Source organism: Lissotriton helveticus, chromosome 10 (assembly GCF_964261635.1).
Source record: "Lissotriton helveticus chromosome 10, aLisHel1.1, whole genome shotgun sequence".
NCBI lineage: Eukaryota > Metazoa > Chordata > Amphibia > Caudata > Salamandridae > Lissotriton > Lissotriton helveticus.
The window spans coordinates 558783793-558806234 of NC_136071.1; the positions used below are offsets into that span (position 1 = coordinate 558783793).

At 49.6% G+C, this 22442-nt stretch overlaps 1 protein-coding gene across 1 annotated transcript in view; it reads right to left on the minus strand.

Moving 5' to 3' along the window:
• ATF7IP2 (activating transcription factor 7 interacting protein 2) overlaps window positions 1–22442 on the minus strand; it is a 334949-nt gene that overhangs the window by 223055 nt on the left and 89452 nt on the right. Inside the window, exon 4 of the mRNA XM_078663103.1 lies at window positions 1323–1457. Within this exon, the coding sequence (XP_078519229.1) occupies window positions 1323–1457 (135 nt within the window). The remainder of the gene's footprint in view (window positions 1–1322; window positions 1458–22442) is intronic.

Sequence of the window (22442 nt, forward strand, 5' to 3'; positions counted from 1 at the left end):
TGCCAGTTTGATATCCCCCAGCACACAAGTGTTTCTGAGGAAAGGACTGCCACTAAAGCATTTGATTAGTTTCTCCTGTGCATGTGAAAGTAAGCGTGTCCTTGGAATGCACAGAGGACAAATTGTTGAAACTGAAGAGTCAGTAGGAGCTTACACCATGTGCCCTACTCCATGGATTCCTTGCAGTCTACTTCTTGAAGGAGGCAATCAAAAGCTACTGAAAAGGCTAGACGTAAAAGATAACTTACATTGGCCGTCATGACAAGTTTGTCGTAGTAGGTTGGGGTACATACTACAGGAGGTAAATACCATTTCCCCCGAGTACTCTTGTTACGAGTTATCAACAGGAAAAAGAGTCATAATATGTAGAATAATTTTTTTAAAACCCTGAATTCTGCATGTTTTGCTCTTACTCTGGGCTGTGTCCAACCAAAAAAATGTCAGCAGTTAGAACTGCTGGAATGTATCAGGGGAAAAGTGAGATGGAGTGATAATGATCACACAACTGATAATTCAGGACCCTATGCAAACACATTTGCACAGGGACTAGAATTTAGCCTGGAACTTCTAATAAATGCCATAGTGTGTGTTGGTGTTGCTTAGGTGTAAAGGGAAGTTCAGTAGGTGAGAATGGAGCAGGACTATCTACTAAGTTTCCTCTGCCTTCTGTGAATAGGTTGGTCTGCCCCTCAAAAGAGGTTTTCTTTCTTGTTAAAATCCTGGGAGTGGAAAGAGCAGAAGTTTTAACTTTATTGTGACTCATTACACAGTGGTTACTCCTCGAATGAAGATGGTGATCAATGTCACAAAAAGAGCAGTTGTAACTCTTCTAAAACACTACAAAGAAACTATATAGGATATTGAAAGGGGGCTCTGTAGAGTACATAAAACTAGCAGTGGCAAGAATTAAGTGTTGTAATTTTTAAGTGATTTCACCTTTACAGGGCGGAAGATTCAATAATTGCAGGACTTTCTATTTTACAAATAAATATGTTGTTACATTGTGAAACATTTCCCAAAACGAAACAAAAGCGAATCGGTTTTAATACATTACTTGCTGTCAAAAACATTACGCACGGCTATGTTGATATCAAATATGCAGATTAACAAATTGTTCAGGATCAGCCTGCAGCGGCTGTGTTAAGAGATTATTGCAAAAAGTATGTTATATTTCTGATGTTCACTTTATGTTTCACATGTCAGGGTTTACAATAGCAATTTCGACTATTTAATCAATTAATAGCCAAGTATGCATTAAAATAGTGTTTCTGAGAAAACTGGAAATATGATTAAAATGTTAAAACAATGACATTGTAACTTACAAGACATTTAGCAGCCAGCTCCTCATGCTTCTTTCCACACTGTATTTGGTTAACTCTTTCAGTTAACTGTTCCAGTCTTTCGTCAAAAACATCAGAGAATAAAATCTGTAGTTGCCGATTGATCAAAATCTTGACCTAAAACAGCAAAAACATTTTGGTTTAAAATAAACCATTTTAAGAGCACATTTTGTGTTATCCCATTTCTGTAACTGAACAGGCCATAGGATGGCTCAATACAGTCCCAATCAAATAAATCCCACAGGTAAATAACGGATACTTCAATTTAAATTGAGGTCAATTGCAACATGGACAACTGCAAATGTATTCTTAGGCACTGCGCCCAAACAATTTACCTATAAAACTACACACCCTACTAACAAAGGAAACTTGAGTCTTTTATAGCAGCTTTTAAATATATTGCCAAAAAAATAAATCTGGTTTCATCTGAACACCAAAACTATTTTCAGCAGCAATTCGCAGGTTGGTAGATACGGGTTGAATTAATAAAAAATAGTTAGGTTTCAGATCATAAACAGATACTTGAACAGGATTGGAACTGACACTACAATATAACACTGAGCAGTATTATTGGGTCAGAGCAAATTGGTAGCAGCTAGTCTTTCCAGTCGGAGTTTCTAGAAGCTATTTAAAGAAGTTTGAGCTAATCAGAATAGTGATCCATGTACTTGGTATAGTAGGTCTTTCATCCGATGGGCCCATGCAATTTCTATGGGCATCAAATCAGTTGATCAGTAGGTACTTTGCCCAACAAAAAAATATATTATTTATTGATGCCTTGGAACAAGAGACATCGCGAACCTTTCCAATGTTACTCCACTTCTACTCAAACAATATGTGACCCCCACTGTTTTCTTGGAGTACTGACTTCCAGCAATGTAACCGTTTGACCCACTTTCATCACTACATACCTTACTTAATTGAAATAGTCAGCCTGCTGGAGCAGACCACCCTAGTATATGCAACTGGAAAAAAAAAACTTGTATGACTCGTACAACATGTTCATACCCTTTTAATGATAAAAGCTTGGCCTGCTCTTCCTTCTATATTCTTCAGCACACCAAAAAAAACCTGTTTCCGTTCAATCCTCCGGCTGGAGTTACTGTGTATTGGGTAAGTGTCTTAGCGTTTCCCTTTGCTGCAGGGTATTGTAATTAAAGGAGCATATATATTTAAAACACACCCCACGTCCCTGCTGTAGCGGGTCTCTGAGGTAAAGCCAAAAGAAGCATATGCAGGGTTTCTCACTAGTTTGTGGTTTCGGCTTTGAATGTCTTCTCTGTAGTGAGCGGGGAACTAAAGACAAAATTGTGTTTGATCATTCCAAGACTCAATAGCACTAGAGAGGCCTCTGCAGTGAAGCAGGAAGCAGCTTAGGTGGGATTTTCCGCTGATTTGCTTTGCAGGACTCAACTGTTGTGGGACCTGGCAGCTTAAGCTACATATGCTCATTCCTGGCCCTCACTGAAGCAGGACCTTTTCTTGTTTCTGCAGGAGAAAGACGTAGGCCTTAATTATGCCTGGATTTAAGTCTTACATGTTGCCTTACCTATGTTTTCACACCAGGTGGCTACATCATACAGTTATGTGCTCTCCTAACAAAAACTTTTACACTATGCAAGTGGTAGCAGGACATCTTTTTTATATACTCTATATATACTTTGGCTACAGGTCTATCGATAGGCACGTACTAAAAGAGCAACAACAGCAAAAATATATTTACCGCTTAGAACATTCTTTGCATTACTTTCTACCATTTTGCCTCCAGATACTTCTCAAGGTGCTGTCGAAGTTGATGATGAGTATTAAAATGCTTTGGCCAGCAGAAAATCTATACAAGGATCTCAATTACAAGAGGTAATTTCCCATATGAGACCGGTTGGGTTTAAAGGCACAGAACAAGAAAAAGGAGAGTATTTCTACGTTCAATAACTCTCCATCTCCTGATGCTTTGCCGCTATGAAGAATAATAAGATGTATGTTGCTGAATGAATAGAACGACCTTGATAAAACTGGATTTCCGAGATTATTTGTGAGTAAAAGGTATAAACTTAAAAACTTTAAAGGGACACTTTCGCAGGTGCCGAGTAATTTATATTCTGGCAACCTTTTCATTGTCCTCTTCATTAATCTCAGAAGAAGAAACCTTTCCTGAGTCCTTAGATAAACAAGCATTTACAATGCAATGGTCTCGGCATTGTTAAAGTTAGAGCTATTGGCATTGCTCATGACATTTTTATTTATGTTTTTGAAACATATACATAAATGGCATTGTCATTTACAATGCCAATAGCTTAATCTCTCGCAAATGCGAGACCTATTGCATTTGCACCCACACACAGAGCCACCCACACAAAGCCACCCACACACACATACAGAGCCACCCACACAGAGCCACCCACACAGAGCCACCCACACAGAGCCCCACCTACAAGAAAAAGCTACCAACACAGAGCCACACACACAGAGCCCAACACACACACACACAGAGCCAAACACACACACACACACAGAGCCAAACACACACACACACACAGAGCCAAACACACACACACACAGAGCCACACACACACAGAGCCACACACACACACACAGAGCCACACACACAGACACACACACACAGACACACACACACAGACAGAGCCACACACACAGACAGAGCCACACACACAGACAGAGCCACACACACACAGACAGAGCCACACACACAGAGCCACACACACAGAGCCACACACACAGATAGAGCCACACACACAGATAGAGCCACACACACAGATAGAGCCACACACACAGATAGAGCCACACACACAGATAGAGCCACACACACAGACAGAGACAGAGCCACACACACAGACAGAGACAGAGCCACACACACAGACAGAGACAGAGCCACACACAGAGACAGAGCCACACAGAGACCGAGCCACACACAGAGACAGAGCCACACACAGAGACAGAGCCACACACAGAGACAGAGCCACACACACACACACACACACAGAGACAGAGCCACACACAGAGAGACAGAGCCACACACACACACACAGAGCCACACACACACACAGAGCCACACACACACACAGAGCCACACACACACACAGAGCCACACACACACACAGAGCCACACACACAGAGCCACACACACACACAGAGCCACACACACACACAGAGCCACACACACACACAGAGCCACACACACACAGAGCCACACACACACACAGAGCCACACACACACAGAGCCACACACACACACAGAGCCACACACACACACAGAGCCACACACACAGAGAGACAGAGCCACACACACACACACACACACGGAGACAGTCACACACACAAACAAAGCCACACACACACAGAGACAGAGCCACACACACACACACACACACAGAGACAGAGCCACACACAGAGAGAGACAGAGCCACACACACACACAGAGCCACACACAGAGCCACACACACAAACAAAGCCACACACACACACACACACAGAGCCACACACACACACACACACAGGCAGAGCCACACACACAGCCACAGAGCCCAACACACACAGAGCCCAACACACACAGAGCCCAACACACACACACACAGAGCCCAACACACACACACACAGAGCCCAACACACACACACACAGCCACACACACACAGAGCCACACACAAACACACAGCCACACACACAGAGCCACACACACACACACACAGCCACACACACACAGAGCCACACACACACAGAGCCACACACACACACACAGAGCCACACACACACACACAGAGCCACACACACACACACAGAGCCACACACACACACACAGAGCCACACACACACACACACAGAGCCACACACACACACACACACAGAGCCAGGGACACACACACAGAGCCAGGCACACACACACACAGAGCCAGGCACACACACACACAGAGCCAGGCACACACACACACAGAGCCAGGCACACACACACACAGAGCCAGGCACACACAAACACAGAGCCAGGCGCGCACACACACAGAGCCAGGGACACACACACACAGAGCCAGGCACACACACACACACACAGAGCCAGGCACACACACACACACAGAGCCAGGCACACACACACACAGAGCCAGGCACACACACACACACACAGAGCCAGGCACACACACAGAGCCAGACACACACACAGAGCCAGACACACACACAGGGCCAGACACACACACACAACACCAAGCCACCACCTTTCTTTGATGGTGACTGCTGCACTCTGATTTTCTGATGGAAGGGTTCTCTCAAACAGTGATCTAGCCACATTTAACTTTTTTTCCAGAAACGAAGTTCTGGTTACATTCTGTGGCGGGCTTGTGTGGAGCGTCACTGCGCGACAATGGAGGGCGCAGCATACTACGTGAAATAAAAACAGTGCATATTTCCCATGTATTAATTCCTTTCGAGCCACAGGCTCATTGGCTAGTGCAGTAAACTGCCAATAGTATCCACAGAGAGCCGTGCGAGCCTGGGCATGGCGCCTCGCCGGCACGATGTCCAAGTGCCCACGCGCCGGCTGCAGGGACCAGGGCTGAGCCTGGCAGGGATGCCCCCATGCCGCAAGAGAAACTACAAAATGGGGTCAATGACACAGCGAACCGCAGGGATCCGCAAGAGGGGCGCACTGCAACCCAGGACCAGCAGAAGTTCGCACTGCCACCGCAGGACTGGGCCCAAGGCTCAGCAGAACCACAAGAGGAGTACAATGGTACCCCGAACACGCAACGAAACCAGAGGGGAGTACTACCACTGTGAAACCACAAGAGGGGCAATGCCACTCCCCAATCGCTGACCTCATCTTGAACCGCGCAAGAGGTTCACATCCACTCCAAGCGAGAGCGGCCTCCGCTCACCACCTGGGATGAACTGAGCCCCCACTGAACTCACTGCCGAACGGAGCCTAAATGAATGAGTCCAGCACCATTGGATCTGCAAGAAACTGATTCCTGTCTAACACTAGAAGGAACTGGAGCCCCAGTTACAGGGACGGGACTTCGGTAGTTCTGCGCACCTTCTTAACACTGTTCATTCATTCGATGCTTAAACCAGCACCCCACACGACACACAAGTAGCACCACGTCCGAAACGTGCAGGAAAGCCAAAACACCATCACACTGGAGGTGCAGGGTTGCAAAGAGCTCACAGCAACACACACGGTGGAAGCAACCCCTAAACCCCTCCTCCCTCGCTCCCCACCAAGCGAATGTTGAAGAGATGGCCCCAGCCCCCCCAAAAAAAGCGTGGCATCAGAGACGACATGGGGTGTCTAAACCTGCTCCGCCCCTGTAACGCGCAGTGAAGAGATGTACGTGTCGGGAGCTTGCTTGCAAGAGAATGGACACATGGTGCGTCCCCGAGTACCCAAAGCAGCACACAGCTCCTCACAGTGCCACAGACATGAGGTTGTTAAGATGTACGCCCGCAAGCACTCGGGATGCCCACGGCCCCTGGCACAAGTGGGGTCCAGCAGTGTATACCCCCATACCACCACGCCGAGATCTCAGCCCCAACACACGAGCAGAACAAAGAAGCGCGCGTCCCCGGGGCTTGGAGGCTGTTTCACCATATTCCACCTAATCGGAGCACCGATTGTGGTCACTGTACACACGCAACTGAGTTATGCGAGTGTGGAGGTAGCGTGGGGATCGGTTAATGACGCCCGGGTACCAGAATAGAAAGAAACGCAGCTGGTCAGTCATTACACGCGTTTATGGTACATGCAACAACCGTAATACAAAGTCTGTAAATTCTATCACAAGTAAATTTAGCAAACCGAAAATTTATAATTTTACTAAATCATTTAAAATTTGAAGATTTTCCTATTTTTTTTGTTCAATTCTATTTTATTTTCGGGCGATAACACTTGCTGCAGATTTGTTAATACACAGCGTTAAGCCTACAACCATGAACAGGGCCAGCCGCGAAGTAACTCAGCGTTGGGGCCTTAGGGCCTGCACAGGAAAGCAATGTTTTACACAGCGTCTTGCCTACAACCCCACTGGGGCCGGCCGCGTGACATGATGCAAGCTGTTGTATCTTTCAGACATGCAGACAACCCGGGTTCCTAAATCATTGACAAGTAGTGAACGGGCAACTAGCCCAACATTGAAAGACAGCCCAACTGGGCTCGGTAGCCATAAGAGTAACCAAGAATCAGAGAAAAGAAGAGAAAAAAAAGGGTGGGAAAGTAGAACACTAGAGGTGAGAGAAGAAGAAGGGACAGCAAAAGCAAAGAGAGTGTGTGCTAAGGGGGGGAGCAATGGGGAAGGCCCAAGGCAACGCCCACACCTCCGGGGGTGTCTAGGGGAGCAGTCTACCGGGGTCAGGAGGAGCAATGGCATCTTCAAAGAGGCCCAGCATTCTGAGCCTGGTAGGCATGTGACGTGCATGTTCTATAGAGCAAAGGTATTGGACTAGGGGCTGCCAGACTGCCCTAAATCGTGTGCCACGTGCTTGCAGTCGCGCTGTGAAAAGCTCCATCATTATGACGTGCCAGTGCCATACAAACCAGGCTGCAATTGGGGGGCCTCAGTTCTCTTCCAGTATAGGGCTATAAGCTGCTTAGCCGCTCCCAGCATCTGGAGAGTCAGAACCCAGTCACTGCGGGTGACTGCCTTAAGACTGGCCGACTTGATGCCAAGTAAGATCGTGCTCGTGGCTTCAGGCAGGGGAAACCCCAGCACCTCCCTGATGTGGCTAAGGACCTCCTTCCAAAAAACGGTCAGTATTGTGCAAGCCCACCAGACATGGACAAAATCCCCAGATGCAGACTGACACCTCCAGCACAGGGGAGAGGAAGTGGGAAACATCCTATGAAGTCGCTGAGGCATATAGTACCACTGAGTCAAGAGCTTGTAGGTATTTTCCCTCTGCGGGATGCTCCGGTATATCTTGGGATATCTCGCCAAAGTATATCTCACTGCGAGGGTTCTATGTCCATGCCGATCGCCAGCTGCCATTGGTGCTGGTATGGGTGAGAGGGTATAGTCGGCGGATGTTGCAAAATCTGATAGATCTGAGAGATCAGCCCTTTTGATCCCCCCAGAGAGCGCGCCAACCTCTCAAAAGGGGTACATTCGCGTGTGGCCGCCTGATACATTCCCCCCTCTGAAACCCAATGTCGCAGCTGGGCATACTGCAATCTCGCCTCTGGTGGTACACGGAACTCCTCCCGACAGTGGTCAAAGGTCTTAAGTGCGCCCCCCTCGTATAGGTCGCAGATCACCCTGCAGTCTCCTTGTGTCCATTTGTCAAAGGCACGGGTTCGATGGGCTGGCGGGAAAAGCGGGTTCCCCGCTATGGGGGTGTGTGGGGATGGAAACGTGGTAAGACCCCTGGACACAGCTATGTTGTCCCATATTTCTAGGACTGTCCTCGTGGGCACCGCCATATAAGCGCTCTTAGATCGGGCCGTCCGATGTAGCCAAGCCAGGTCCCAGATGGTTCGCCCCGTTACTGCTCGGTCCATATGCAACCATCCCTTCTCGCTCTCCCTCATCCCCCACTCCACTACGAAGCGGAGGTGCGAGGCCCAATAGTAGTCCACTAAATTAGGGCAGGCTAGTCCCCCCCTATCCCGCGGTGTCATAAGGAGCTTCTTTGAGAACAGGGGCTGCCTTCCACCCCATATAAAGGACGGCAGGTCTCGCTGCAGGACTCGTATACAATGGAGTGGAACAGGAGTGGGAAGGCATTGGAACAAATACAAGAGTTTGGGGAGGACAGACATCTTGATGGAGTTGAGTCTGCCCAACCACGACAACATCAAAGGTCTCCACCTCCGTAGGTCTTCAGGACCGATCTTCGACATTCCCGCCAGTTCACCGATGTCCATGTGTCCAAGGAGGGGGTCAACAGGAGGCCTGGATAGCGAACATGGTGTTCGGCCCACTAATAGGGTACCATGTCTCTCAGAGGGGGTATCTCCTCTTTCGGAATGGTAAGATTAAGGGCCCAGGACTGGTCATGGTTGATCTTGAGGCCAGAGGCCCCCTCGAAGAGGCAGAGGGCCTTGTGCAGTGCCGGGAGAGACTCTCGAGGGCGCGTAAGCGTGAGGATAAGATCGTCCGCAAAAAGCGCCACCTTGTTTCCTGGCCGCCATGGGTGATACCATGAATGTCGGGCGCTCGACGAATCATCTCTGCAAGGGGCTCCACTGCAAGAGCAAATAGCAGGGGCGATAGGGGGCAACCCTGCCTGGTACCCCTATGAATAGTGAGCAGCACAGTAAGTTGACCATTGACCCGAATCCTGGCCTGCGGCCCTACATATGGAGCCATGATCCTCGTGATCATCTTCAGACCCAGGAAGGTCCAGTCCACCCGGTCAAAAGCCTTCTCCCCGTCCAGCGACAGGAGGCAGGCCGGGATTTTCCAATGGTGCACTTTCCCCACAAGGTGGACGAGCTTATGCACATTGTCCGCTCCCTGCAGGTTGCCTATGAAGCCGGCCTGGTCCGGGTCCACGAGCCCCGGCATATAAGGATCTAAGAGTTTTGCGAGAAGCTTAGTATAGATTTTGAGATCGGTATTCAGTAAAGCTATGGGGCGGTAGGATGCACACAGCGTGGAGTCTTTCCCAGGCTTTGGTATCAACGCAATCTCCGCCATGCCCATGTCGGAGGACGGCCCCTCGATATCCGTTAAAGAGTTGAACAACCTCAGAAGGTAAGGTCAAAGCTGCGACTGGAACGTGCGATAAAAGGAAAGGGGTAGGCCATCCAGCCCTGGAGTTTTCCCCAAAGGGAGGTCCTTCACGGCTGCAGTTATCTCCTCCTCGAGGATAGGATCCTCCAGAGACTTCGCACACAATGGATGCATTGGCGTTCCCTTGTAGCTAGTGAGAACGGCCTCGACCGCATCTGTAGAGGGAGTCTCCCTCTGATACAGGGCGGCATAATTGCTCCAAAATGCCTTGGGCTTGTCTGTCTCCGAAAAAACCCTGTTCCCATCCGGAAGCTGAACATTAGCTATGTGAGCCCTGGCCGCACACGTTCTCAGTCTCCCCGCCAGCAGGCCGCCCACCTTATCTCCTCCCTCAAAATAGTGTTGCTTCAGCACCAGCAGTGAGTGCTCTGCCTTGTTGGTGCGCAAGAGCCTGAGCTGTCCTCTTAGGTTGGTGAGCCGCCGCCTGGACTCTATTGAAGAATGCTCCCGATCCTGTAGCTCAGCACACTTTATGTCCTTCTCCAAGCTGTCCTCCAGTTAACCAGCCTCACGCCTTCGCGCCATCGATGTAGAGGTAATGTGGCCCGAATCGTGGCCTTAAAGGCGTCCCACACCACAGAAAAGGGCGTCTCCGGGATATCATTACTAGTAAAGTAAGAGTCAATGGCAGCCCGGATGCTTTCCACATCGGCAGAATCCCGGAGAATACTCGGCGGCAAACACCAACGCGCCTCCCGAGCAGGGCAATCGGCCAGGTCCTGCAAGAGTAGCTCAACATGAGCGTGGTCAGACAACGAGATATCCGACAGAGGCGCCTAGCATGTCCCGCATCAAATCATGCGAGGCAAATAAGAAGTCTATGCGTGAGTACGAGCGGTGAGCGTGGGAGTAGAATGAGTAGTCCCTCAACCCCGGGCAGTGGTAGCGCCACGTGTCTATCAGCCCCAGTTCTGTTATCTGTGTACGCAGCGCAGAGGACATGGTTCCGGCTCCACTGAACGAGGCGTCACTACGATCCGCGTCTGGATCCCAGACTAAGTTAAAATACCCTCCCAATACCAAAGAGGGGTCACCATGTGGAATCTGTTCCCGCAAAAGTGTCTGGAGGTATCCATCCTGCATCTGATTGGGCACATATACATTGCATAAAGTGAACCGTCGCCTCCCGACTCCCACTGTGACTTTAAGAAAGTGCCCATCCCCACTCATAAAAGGCTTAGTGTCCCCCCGCCTGAAGCCATTCCTGCACAATATTGCCACACCCGCCGTTTTAGAGTCAGCCATAGCCCAAAACTGCGCTTTGTATCTGCAGGCAACAAGTGAGTTTCCTGCAGGAATATGATGACGGGGCTCTGCTGGAGGAGGTAGCGCCATGTTTGCCTCCGCTTGTTGGGGGAGTTCAAGCCCGTAACATTAAAAGTTAGGATCTTTAAGGGCTTAGGCAAGGTTGCGGTCATGTTGTGCGTCAATCGGGGCCCACCCCTGCCCCTAATCCCCGCCACTGCAAGGTTATAGACTCAGAAGAGACTTCCCCATCCCCTCCCATTCAGAAGGCCGCAGCCTCCCGATCTCCCACCCACCGCACACAGAACAAAGAAGATAGAGGAGAGAGAGAGAGTCAGTTAAGAGCCAAGAGAGGGAGAGAGGGTCAAGAGCTCTAAAGGCGGCCAACCAGGCCACCCAGCAATGGAGGTTAACAAAGGCCAACAGGGCCACACTGTACTGTTCCATTACAGGGCATCCTCTACCCAAGGGTTCAGACGCACTCAGAGATGTCACTCCCTAGGGAACAGCCTGGAGGAGGCCTACAGTTGTCTCAAGAGCTAGCATCTCTAGAGCCCCGGTGCCCCCACCACCCTGGTCAGGAGCTGGGGCGCAGGCGTAAGGCTGACTACCCAGGACAGATCCAGGGGAGAGAAGTCACTGTCAGCAGAGGTGCCGGCATCGATGTATAGCTTACTGCTGGCCGAGAGGTCACAGGGTGGATGGGTGTGATGGCAGCCCTTCTCGGTCCCCCTCGAGGGACCAGATGTGCGCTATAATGTCTTTCTTGGCCTGCGAGGCAGATCTCTCATTTAGTGGAGGGGAGCGGCGGTGGCGCTGCACAGCAGTCCATGACGGCCTGCCCGGGATACGCTCCTGACGCCGCTATCGAGAAGGGCTGTGTGAGGGCGACTCCGGTGATCTAAGCAGTTGCGCCGCCTCCCGGTAGGACCTTATTACTCTACGCTTGTTTTCCCACTGGAAGATGAGGGCAAAGGGATGGCCCCACTGTTAAGAGATGTTCAGGGCTCGTAGCTTCTCCGTCACTGGCTTGAAAGTTCGTCGTCTGTGCAGGGTGTTAGGCGCCAAGTCCTGAAAAATTTGAATCTTGTGCCCCTCGTAGCTGAGGTCTGGCTTGTCCCTTGCCGCCTTCAATATAGCCTCCTTTTCAGTAAAAAAATGCACCCGTGTCAGGTTGTCTGGGAGAAGACCCGGTCTCCCCGCGAGCCCGGAAACTCGGTGGGCCCAGTCCAAAGCCGGCGGGAAAGCATCCTCGTCCCCCCAAAACTCCTGGAGGAGTTGCGCCACGAAGGTCATGATGTCCATCCCCTCCGGATACGGAGGTTGTTCTGGCTGCTTCGGTTTTCTAGGTCCTCCTGTTTGACTTGCAGTTCTATATTTTGCTATTCCAGCGCCCCCAGGCGTTGCCACAGTTGCTCCTGATCCTCCGTGCGAGCATCAACTATTTTCTCCAGCACATCCACCCGGTCCCCCAGATCGGTGACCTCTCTCCGCAGTTCCCGGACACAAGAGTGCACCTCAGAAAGTAGCGAGCCTATTTCCATCTTGAGTTCGGACATGAAGGAGGACATAAAGGCCTGGGTCACTGGCATTGTGTCTCCAGCAGCTTGTGGTGGCTCCTCAGCAGGCGCGGATGCCCCGGCTTTACCCCACATTGCCATAACTGAATTGTCTCTGGAGGCCGCCGCCTGGTCGGCTTTGCCCCCTTTGGACCGCGTCATCGCCAGTTCCGCAACGGTAGTCAATCAGCGTGCTCTGCACCTGCCAGATAGTGCGTGCCCAGGGAAGGTCGAGTCCCAACTCCCGCACCCAAAAAGCCTAACTGGCAGTAAGTAAGGAAGTATCTAGATGACCATGTGCGCTAAGACCCTCCTTCAGCCCCCAAACCCACCTGAGACGGCAAAATCAGGGGACTGCTATACAGGTGACAGGCCCTCCCTACTAAACATTGTGCTCCCCCCCCTGTCCCCGGCCTGAACAAGCGAGCAGCGCAACCTCTACAAAGAGTGTGTGCAGGGCAGCCTGGGGGTGCGCTGTCCACCCGCTCACAGCATACCCCCTCACCTTGGGCGCTGTTAACAAGCCAACAGTACATGAAAAAACGTCCTTATACAATGAGCGCCGGGAGCAGGCCTCCGGGGGACAGCAGCAGGCAATGTCAAGAGTCCCCCAGTGCTGCCCGAGTCAATGCTCCCAACAATAGCCCCCGACCCCCCGCCGTGCCACCCCTTCAGCAGGTTCGATGGTCTGCCGCCGCGACCAGAGGTCCGCTGCTCAGTCCACCACCTGCCGCTCACCCAAGAGGGCCCCGCCGATCCGCCTCACCTCTCCAGATACGGCAGCTCAGGCCCCCCAGAGCAGCCGCCGAGCACCTTCCGCCTGTCCTGCGCCGCCTCCCCGAGTCCCACAGAGGCCTCCGCTCCTCGCTATAGACCGCAGCCGGGCACCTCTGACCCCAGCGTGGTAAGGCCAGGGAACTGCACTTGCTGCTGCGCCGTCTGCTCCCACGGGGGACTCACCGCTGCAGCCGTGTGCAAATCAAGTCCGGCCCGTGGGTTGGCTCCCGCACCACCTCAGGGCCGGACGCCGGTAGGACGCGGCGCTCCGCAGCAGGGGGGCCCCACCAAGCCACGTCGCCGCCCCTACTGCACTGACCTGTCGCTCCTTGACGCCTTCTCCTGATGGCTGTGAAGCAATACGGCCCGCACACTGGCTCACGCACCTCAGGACCAGCCGCCGTCAGACTGCTGCGCTCCTCTCCGGGGACGCCTCACCAGGCCGCGGCGCCGGCCTCCATCACGCCTTCCCGCCGCTTCGTGCCACGGCAACTGTCGGGCAAGCTCCCGCTCCGGAGCACTCCACCACCACCGGCCCGGACCCAGCCCGCAGCAATCGCACATCCGGGATTCGCAAGCGGGACTCCAGGCAGCCCGCAGGATGCAAGTCAGCCCTGCAGTCAGACAGCCCAAAATGGCGCACACTGCTCCTCGGAGGGACGATGGCGGTCGCTGCCAGTCCGCAGCACAGCCGTCCTGCAAGCTTCTGCTTCCCGCGAGTGCCCCAACTCTCAGGCAGCGTCCAGCACTCCCGGAATCGCTGTTCAGCGCCCCAGCTCCGCTAGAAAAATGCTCATGAAGGCGGCAGAACACCTCCAAGAAGCTGACTTTAGTGGTACTGCTGAGTGCAGATCATGCACCTCCAGGATGCCTGATGTTTCCTAATTGGAGAAGCGGATATATGCATCATGGTTTGTTTTTTTTGCACAAACCCAGTCTGCCTACTGTTATTCATAATAGTTCTCTTGTATAGCCAGGATCCCTACACCTTGTTTCCCCAAGCATAAACAAAAACAGAGAGTGCAATCGGATGTTCACAAAAACGTTGTATTCATTCAGTGCAAGTTAAATATATGAGCTGAATTTACAAACATTTTCAAAAATGACAAACGTCAAAGTACTTAACTTTCCTGGGCACTTTGGGTCATTTGTTTGGTTAAGAGCCTGTCTCAAACTAATCCGTTCCTCAAGCATCTATGAGAAAACATGATCTTCCATAATCTTTCTAATGAAACCTTCAAGTAAATAGGTGCTTCAGTAATCCATACATGGAACCTCTTTTGCTGAAGGCTATTATACAAAGACAGATAAATGTGATAATCTTTTGAGTGGGTTATGATGGCCCTAAACCCTTCTCAACAATAATAGCTCAGTACACCTTGTGCCACTTTACATATAGTTTATGTCATGGTGTATGTTTTAAAAGTGGAGCTGGGATAGCCAGAACACAAAAGGATTCACAGCCACATTGCCAGTCTTTTGAAATCAACTTTTGCTAGGTTGGTGCTAAAGCTTTTGGTAATGAGGTTTCTGTGGTGGAGAGCTTGCTGCCAGTATAAGGATGGAAACTTTTTGCTGTTAGTATACCTCCATTCTACAGTGTGAAGTGTTGGTCTGTAAACTATACTATTCAAGTTGTTCTGCCTTCAGTATGTCCATTTACATTGAAAGAGTTTCACTAATTTTACTTAAGCATCTGGTCCAATCCCAGTATATTTCAGCCAGAATGAGAAGCACCCTGATATCGGACACCAAAATATCCACGAGAAGTCCTTTTGATTGTCCACTCTTACACACAATGGATATGGATGTTCAGGAAAAATGTTGCAAAACCATGAATATCTAGTCAGAATTGTGGAAAGAACATAATTTTTGTAGTACATCTACAGGGCTGGAGATATTGGAGAAAAGTGCTGTAGCTTGTGCTCAAAATTCTCTGTGGATGTCTTTTTGTAGTTCAAAGAGAAACACTGCTCTTTCAGGGGTCCTTGGCACCTCAGGAAGTTAGTCTGACTTGTCAGAAAAATGAAACCATTTCTCGAGAATTCGGACCTCAAAACTGCAGTCCAGTCCTTAGTTATTTCAAGGCTTGAATACTGTTGTACCACCCTCGCTGGGCTTCCCAAAATCTCAACCGCCCCTCTAAATGCCTGTCACAGTGCCGCAGCAAGACTCATAACAGGTTCTAGGAAATTTGACCACATATCGCCACACCTGAAAGCACTCAACTGGCTACCCTACGAAGCTCGAACCCACCTAAAAATGGCCTGCATCACACACAAGGCGCTACACCACAACACCCCCCAATACCTAGCCCAAAAACGTACCCTATCTGGAGGGAACAGACATTCAAGGAGCGCAAACAATCTACTTCTGAAACCCTCATGTTTCAAAAAGACTAAAACTTCCAACAGAGCATTCTCCGGAGCAGCGCCAAGAATATGGAACTCGCTTCCACCATACATCAGAAAAATCTCCGCTACGCCTCTCTTCAAAAAGGAAGCAAAATTATTCCTGATGAGCAAATTCCTACCTTAAATCCGCACAACCACGACAGCAGATCTACAACCCCCTAACTACCTCTACTCTCGGGTTACCTGACAGTGAAGTGAAGACCTACACGAACTTGAATTGTCTTTTAATGCTCAGAATATTTCTACTCAATGCTACCACGAGAAGTGAAGACCTACACAAACTTGAATGGTCTTTTACTGCTCAGAACACGTTTTCTCAATGCTGCTACTCTTTGTTACTTTCAGATTATGTTTCTTTGTATGCAATGTTCCTTTTTGAATGTGTTCACCGTACTCTTTATGTAAAGCGCTCTGATACCCTAGCTTGGTTCTGGTTCGCGCTTTATAAAACTATAAAAAATAAAATTTAAAAAATAAGTACAACTCCAATAAGGTGTCTAGGAATTCTTCTCTATTGGTGGAAAAGAAGAAAGTGGAACAGAAGGAAATACCTGAACTTCTTGGTGATCTTTAAAGAAGTCTGGAAAGCATCTTTGGTGTTTGTGCCTGAAGACATCAACATCAAACCAACTGTCAGCAAAATAGCTTCAGAGTGAGGTTGTCAATGCTACAGTTTTTGACATCATGTCCTTCAAATGAGTTGGAGCAATACACTGAAGCGTTATCCAACAGTGATGAGCTCTCTAAGCATGGTGAACCTGAAAAATAAACCTTTTGGGTAGGGGTGGGGGGGGGGTCAATTCTTGATTCTGCATGGTCCATCACCACCAACAAATCTTTAAAACTTGATCTGTAGGGAGGGAATGCCTGTGGTGATGGCACACCTGCAAACACTTGGGGGTGGGCTCGGAGTGGGTCTCCATATGTCCATAGGTGGAGAAGTGCCTCCCTTTGGCTTTTTCCTAAGCCGGGGTCCAAGTTCAGAAGAAGCAAACCTTTTCTGTACTCGCTACAATCCATTGCTGGGAGTATCACTTCCCTCTCCTTCGGAGATCTTTTCAGCCTCTTCTAGAAGCATGGATAGTCTACCCAAATTGACAGCTGCAGACACACATTATGCGCAAGAGAATAAGACATGCAAGCTATTTTCAGTTTACTAGTATTGTAACAAAGAATTTTCCCAAAGATGCAGCAATAACTTTCCATGGACATTTCAAACATATAAAGAAGCAAATATATAGATATTCTGAAAAGCTCATTAAATAGTAGTTCTCTATGCTGTCCTGCGCTTCTCCCCGTGCCCCATCACCACACAGTGTGCTCGCTGGCCCGCTGAGAACAGCGATGTGGTTGCAGTTCACATTTTATGTACTCCTGCAATACTAAGGTGTATTTGCTTTTTCCAATATGTGGGGTTTCTGTTGCTTTTTTCATACAACACATTACTCATGTAGAATATGTACCATGAAATCTGTTGCCTCCATATATCTGACAGCCATGTTGTGGTTGGATGTTTATAAAGTGCCACGATTGAGAGCTGTGGATTTTCAGGCTGAAGGCAGTGCACATTTCTCAGGGCCCGTCAGTGGGTCATAAGTGTGTTCAGAATCCATGCATATATAGTCCTTGGTCTCTGCAGAGTGTACAGAGCAATGGTCAGGTGTGCCAATTGGAACTGCAAGTCTGTGCGTAAGTGTGTGAAGGAGGTACACAGCTGTCAAAATATTGACAGGAGGTTAAACAAAAATACTGTGCTTACAGGAGAGTGGTGCATTATTTGTAGCCCTTGAGCTCCTGGTCTTGCCCAGCCGCCTAGCACATTGGAAGGCACGGTTGCTCTTGGCCCTCGAGGCTGCCTGTTCGATCCTGCTCAGGGTAGGGTGGATTACATTTAGTTCACTTTATTTACAGGGTTGGGCCTTTGGGTTAATTTAATTTAGCTTCTGGGTTCTTCTTTTGCCTGGTGGTCGGATCAGGTGTGCTGCAACTCTCAGGAGTTGTTTACCATCCAATCAGCTGCTGTCCCGCATCCTGTTTTTCCTGCTTCCGCCGGTTCCCGTTCCCTGCCCTCCAGCCTCCCTGACAGCCCCTCTCACCTCTCAGGACAACTTATGGAGGCTGCTGTGCTGCCATGCAGCAGATGCACCGCCGGCGTGCCAAAGGCAAGCCCGTCTGCACCCGTACTCACCTGCATCCGCGTTCAGTGCCAGGACCGTGGAACTCTTGCTATCTGCCACTTTACCGCTGAGTTGCTCCTGGCCCTGACCGCCGGACACCGAAACAACTGCTGCACCGATGCCCCGCAATCCACCAAAGGACCATTCACCTGCCGCCATTGCCTCGTCTCCAGCAATACAGGCCAGCCATTCCGCACTGGAGCCTACGCAGCTACCGCTCAGAAAAATCACAAACAACCCGGAATCGCTTCAATGCATTCAGCTAAACACCTGATCCCTCTGCAACACACCACAGAAATCTAGGACGCCCTCACCACCCCTCTCACCGGATGTTAACCTTCATCACTGAAACATGGCTCAACCCCTCCGCGATCCCAGACATCACCACAGCAACACCCAAAGGCTACAAGATGATACACAGAGACAACACCAACAAACTTGGCGGGGACATCGCAATCATCTTCAAGGAATCCATCCAATGCATTGCCACAAACGATGACCCTACACCACTCATACAATGCCTCAATACAGAACGATGCCGAGACCAACCTCATTGCACTCCCAGCCATCAACTCCTACCACTAAGTCCTACTCAGCAACCTTAATTTCAACGTTTACGACGCCAACTCCACCCCCTCCTGGAGAAGTTGAACAATATCAGCCTCATCCAAAGGTCACTGAGCCCACACACAAAGCCAGACATACACTTGACTCCATTTTCACCTCCAGCAACAGAATCAAATTCAACCAAGTCACAGGACTCACAGGGACCGACCACGCCATTGTTCCCTTCACCATCGCCGTCGTTCTGCACATCATTACCAACCAATCACCACAGCTCCTCCCACCATAGCTGGAGCAAGGCAACTGAGACACAGTGGACCCATGCCCTCAACACCACCCAACCCTAAAGTTCCTCAGACCCTGACCAGGCCATACAGAATTTCTCTGCATGGATCACAGAATGCATCAGTAGTCACCCCAATGAATCCTGCAAAGACCAACAAAACCTCAAAACAAGCCAGCTGGTGCTCAGAATCACCAAGTCCAACTGCTACCAACTCGAGAAATTATGGCGCTTCACAAGAATCTACTCTGACAGAGTCACTCACAAAGCAGCTCTCAGCAACTACCACCTGAGAATTAAGGAAGTCAAGAGACCACATGGATACAGCAGCCAAACACACGAAAGAACTCTTCAAAATAGTCAAGGAATTTTCCGACCCAGCAGCCACAGAGAACACCATTCACCCCTCTCAAGAACTCTGTGACACCCTCTCGGACTACTTCCACAGAAAGTTCGCCACCATCTACAATATTGACCACAAACCCACCACTATCAACCTCAACAGCCTCGTCCAACCAGGGCACACCAACCAAATGATTACCACCTAGTCTCTACTCACCACTCAGACCATCATGCCATTCATCCACTCCGGGGAACCCACCGACCCCTGCCCCCACCACTTTTTCAACCTTGGAACCAACCTAATCAGCCTGGAACTAGCCAGCATCATCAACAACTCCACCTCCACCTCAGTCTTCCCAGACAGATGAAAATACACGGAGGTCTGTCTCTTCCTAAAGAAACCCTTCACCGGCCTCCGTGACCGTTACCAGCAGCCTCAAATACGGTAATCTACCGGCATCTCCACTCAGCACCTCAGACGACTTCAGACCATAAAGAATGCCATAGCCAGACTCATCCTGGGCCTTCCCAAACAGACCCACTTCACCCCCACCTCAAAAACCTCCACTGGCTCCCCATCCAGAAATGCCAGTTCAAGATCCTCATGTAAGTCTACAAAGCTCTCCACAATCAAGGACCAGCCTACATCGACCAAATTTCCACTTACCCGCAAGACACCTGCACTCCGCATTAGCTCACTTACACACCCCACACATCCATAGTGACTGCACCTTCTTCTACATCAACGCCACGACCTGGAACGACAGGTCCTTTCCCCTTCAAACAGCACCCTCCCATGCAGACTTTAGAAAGAAACTCAAGACCTGGCTTAATGAATGAGACGTCGCACCCACACCATCCAAATGCCCCCAGGGGTGACAATACTGCTCTATACAAATGCTGATTGATTTGTGTGGTAATGACTAATTAAAGGAGATGCAAGGACGTATGCGTAGGAGAGAGTGAAAAGAGGGTGCTAAAGAGAAAAAAAGAGATGGGGTGTGAGATCTTCTTTCTTTCTTGAAAACTTTAATTGCGGCTGTAAGCCACAAGAGCACTTGAAATAAAACATATTTTATTTATTTATTTATTTATTTAAACTTATAAGACGCCCGGCTACCCGCAATGGGTTTCCCGGCACCAAGGGATAGACTAAAGAGGAAAAGAACTGCCAAACAAACTACTAGAAAAAGACTGCTCTGATCACTGCTGGAAAAGCCAGGTTTTTAAACCCCTGCGGGAGCGAAAAAGATCTGTCTCCAACTTCAGGGTCACGAGCAAGGCATTCCAAGACTTAGTGCCTAGATGAGAGAAAGAGCGGCCGCCCATCTTCACCATCTTAAATCTAGGGACAATGAAATCGCCTTTTCCCGAGGATCTCAGACAGCTGCTAGGCTTATAGGCCCGAATGAGACCCTGTAAATACTTCGGGGCTGAGCCCTGTTTGATCTTAAAAATGTGGCATACGGCTTTGAATTTAATTCTACTCGCTATTCTCAGCCAATGCAGATCACAAAGGGCTTGAAAAGCAGATGTTCTCCGAGGAACATTACATAGAAGCCGTGCGGCCGCGTTCTGGACAACCTGAAGTTTATTCACAGTTGTTGAGTCAGCACCAAGATAGAGGACATTACCGTAGTCCAGGTGGGAAACTACCAATGCCTGGACCACGGTCCTCTGTGTAGAGGTGGGGAGCATCCATAAGATTTTTTGAAGCCATCTTAAGGTGGCAAAACAGATGGAGGCCACCCTAACAACCTGTTGCCGTATCGTCAGCCTTTCATCAATGAGGAATCCGAGATTACGGACCTGAGCAACGGGTTGAGGGGTAGGGCCCATACTCTCGGGCCAATGTTGAGGACCCCATAGATCTTTGCCCTTGCCCAGGATAACAACCTCTGTCTTATCCCCATTTAGTTTGAGGAAATTACTCTGCATCCACTCGGAAACCCGGGTCAAGCCCAGCTTTAAAGCCGAGATGTTATTACCTTCTGTATTGGAGAGGGAGAAAATAATTTGCGTATCATCGGCGTAAGAAAATAAAGTAAGACCGGCGTCCTCCACAATCGTGGCCAGGGGTCTAACATAGATGTTAAATAATAGTGGACTGAGGATAGACCCCTGGGGAACGCCGTACGCCGATGAACAAATTGTGGAGGATGCTTTGGCTGAGAAAACTTGAAGTACGGCCACTTAAAAAAGAGGCTATCCAAGCCAGAGCAGAGCCCTCAACTCCCAAGGATTGAAGAGTAGCGAGAAGGATGGAATGAGACACGGTATCGAACGCCGCACTTAAGTCCAAAAGAATAAGTGCAGATGTTTCCCCGCGATCGATACCATGCCGTAAACTCTCGGTAACTCCTAACAGTGTGGTCTCAGTGGAATGGTGCGCTCTAAAGCCAGATTGGGATGGATGCAGGTAACCCGCACTCTCTACCAGGAGAGTCAGCTGTAAGTTGATGTGCCTTTCCAGGATCTTCGAAAAAATGGGCAACACCGAAATGGGCCTAAAGTTGGCTAGATTAGAAACATCAGCTCCAACCTTTTTAAGCAGGGGAATAATCATCGCATGTTTCCACTCCTGTGGAACATGTGACTCTATCAAGGAGGAATTTAGGAGTTTCATCACAACACGGCGAGAGTCCAGATCAAGTTGTTTAAGATCTTGGCCGGTAAAGGGTCGCGAGGGGAGCCAGATTTAATGCTCTCCAAGCAATGAGCAAAAGAGATATCGTCAAAAAGTGGCCAGTCAGTAAGTTTGATCACCAGGGGAGGCTGACTATTATGGACAGGCACTGGCGTAGAAGATAATTCCTCGTTCAAGGGTAGGGGATTCAGAGAATCAAAGATGCGTTACACCTTAGCAATAAAAAACTCTGCGATAGAATTACATTGTGCCTCATCCAAAACAGGAGGGACAGGGATAGAATCTGCACCTGTCAATTTTTTCACCACAGAGAAAAGTGTACGGGGACAATTCTGGGCATGTGTTACGGTATTTGCAATAT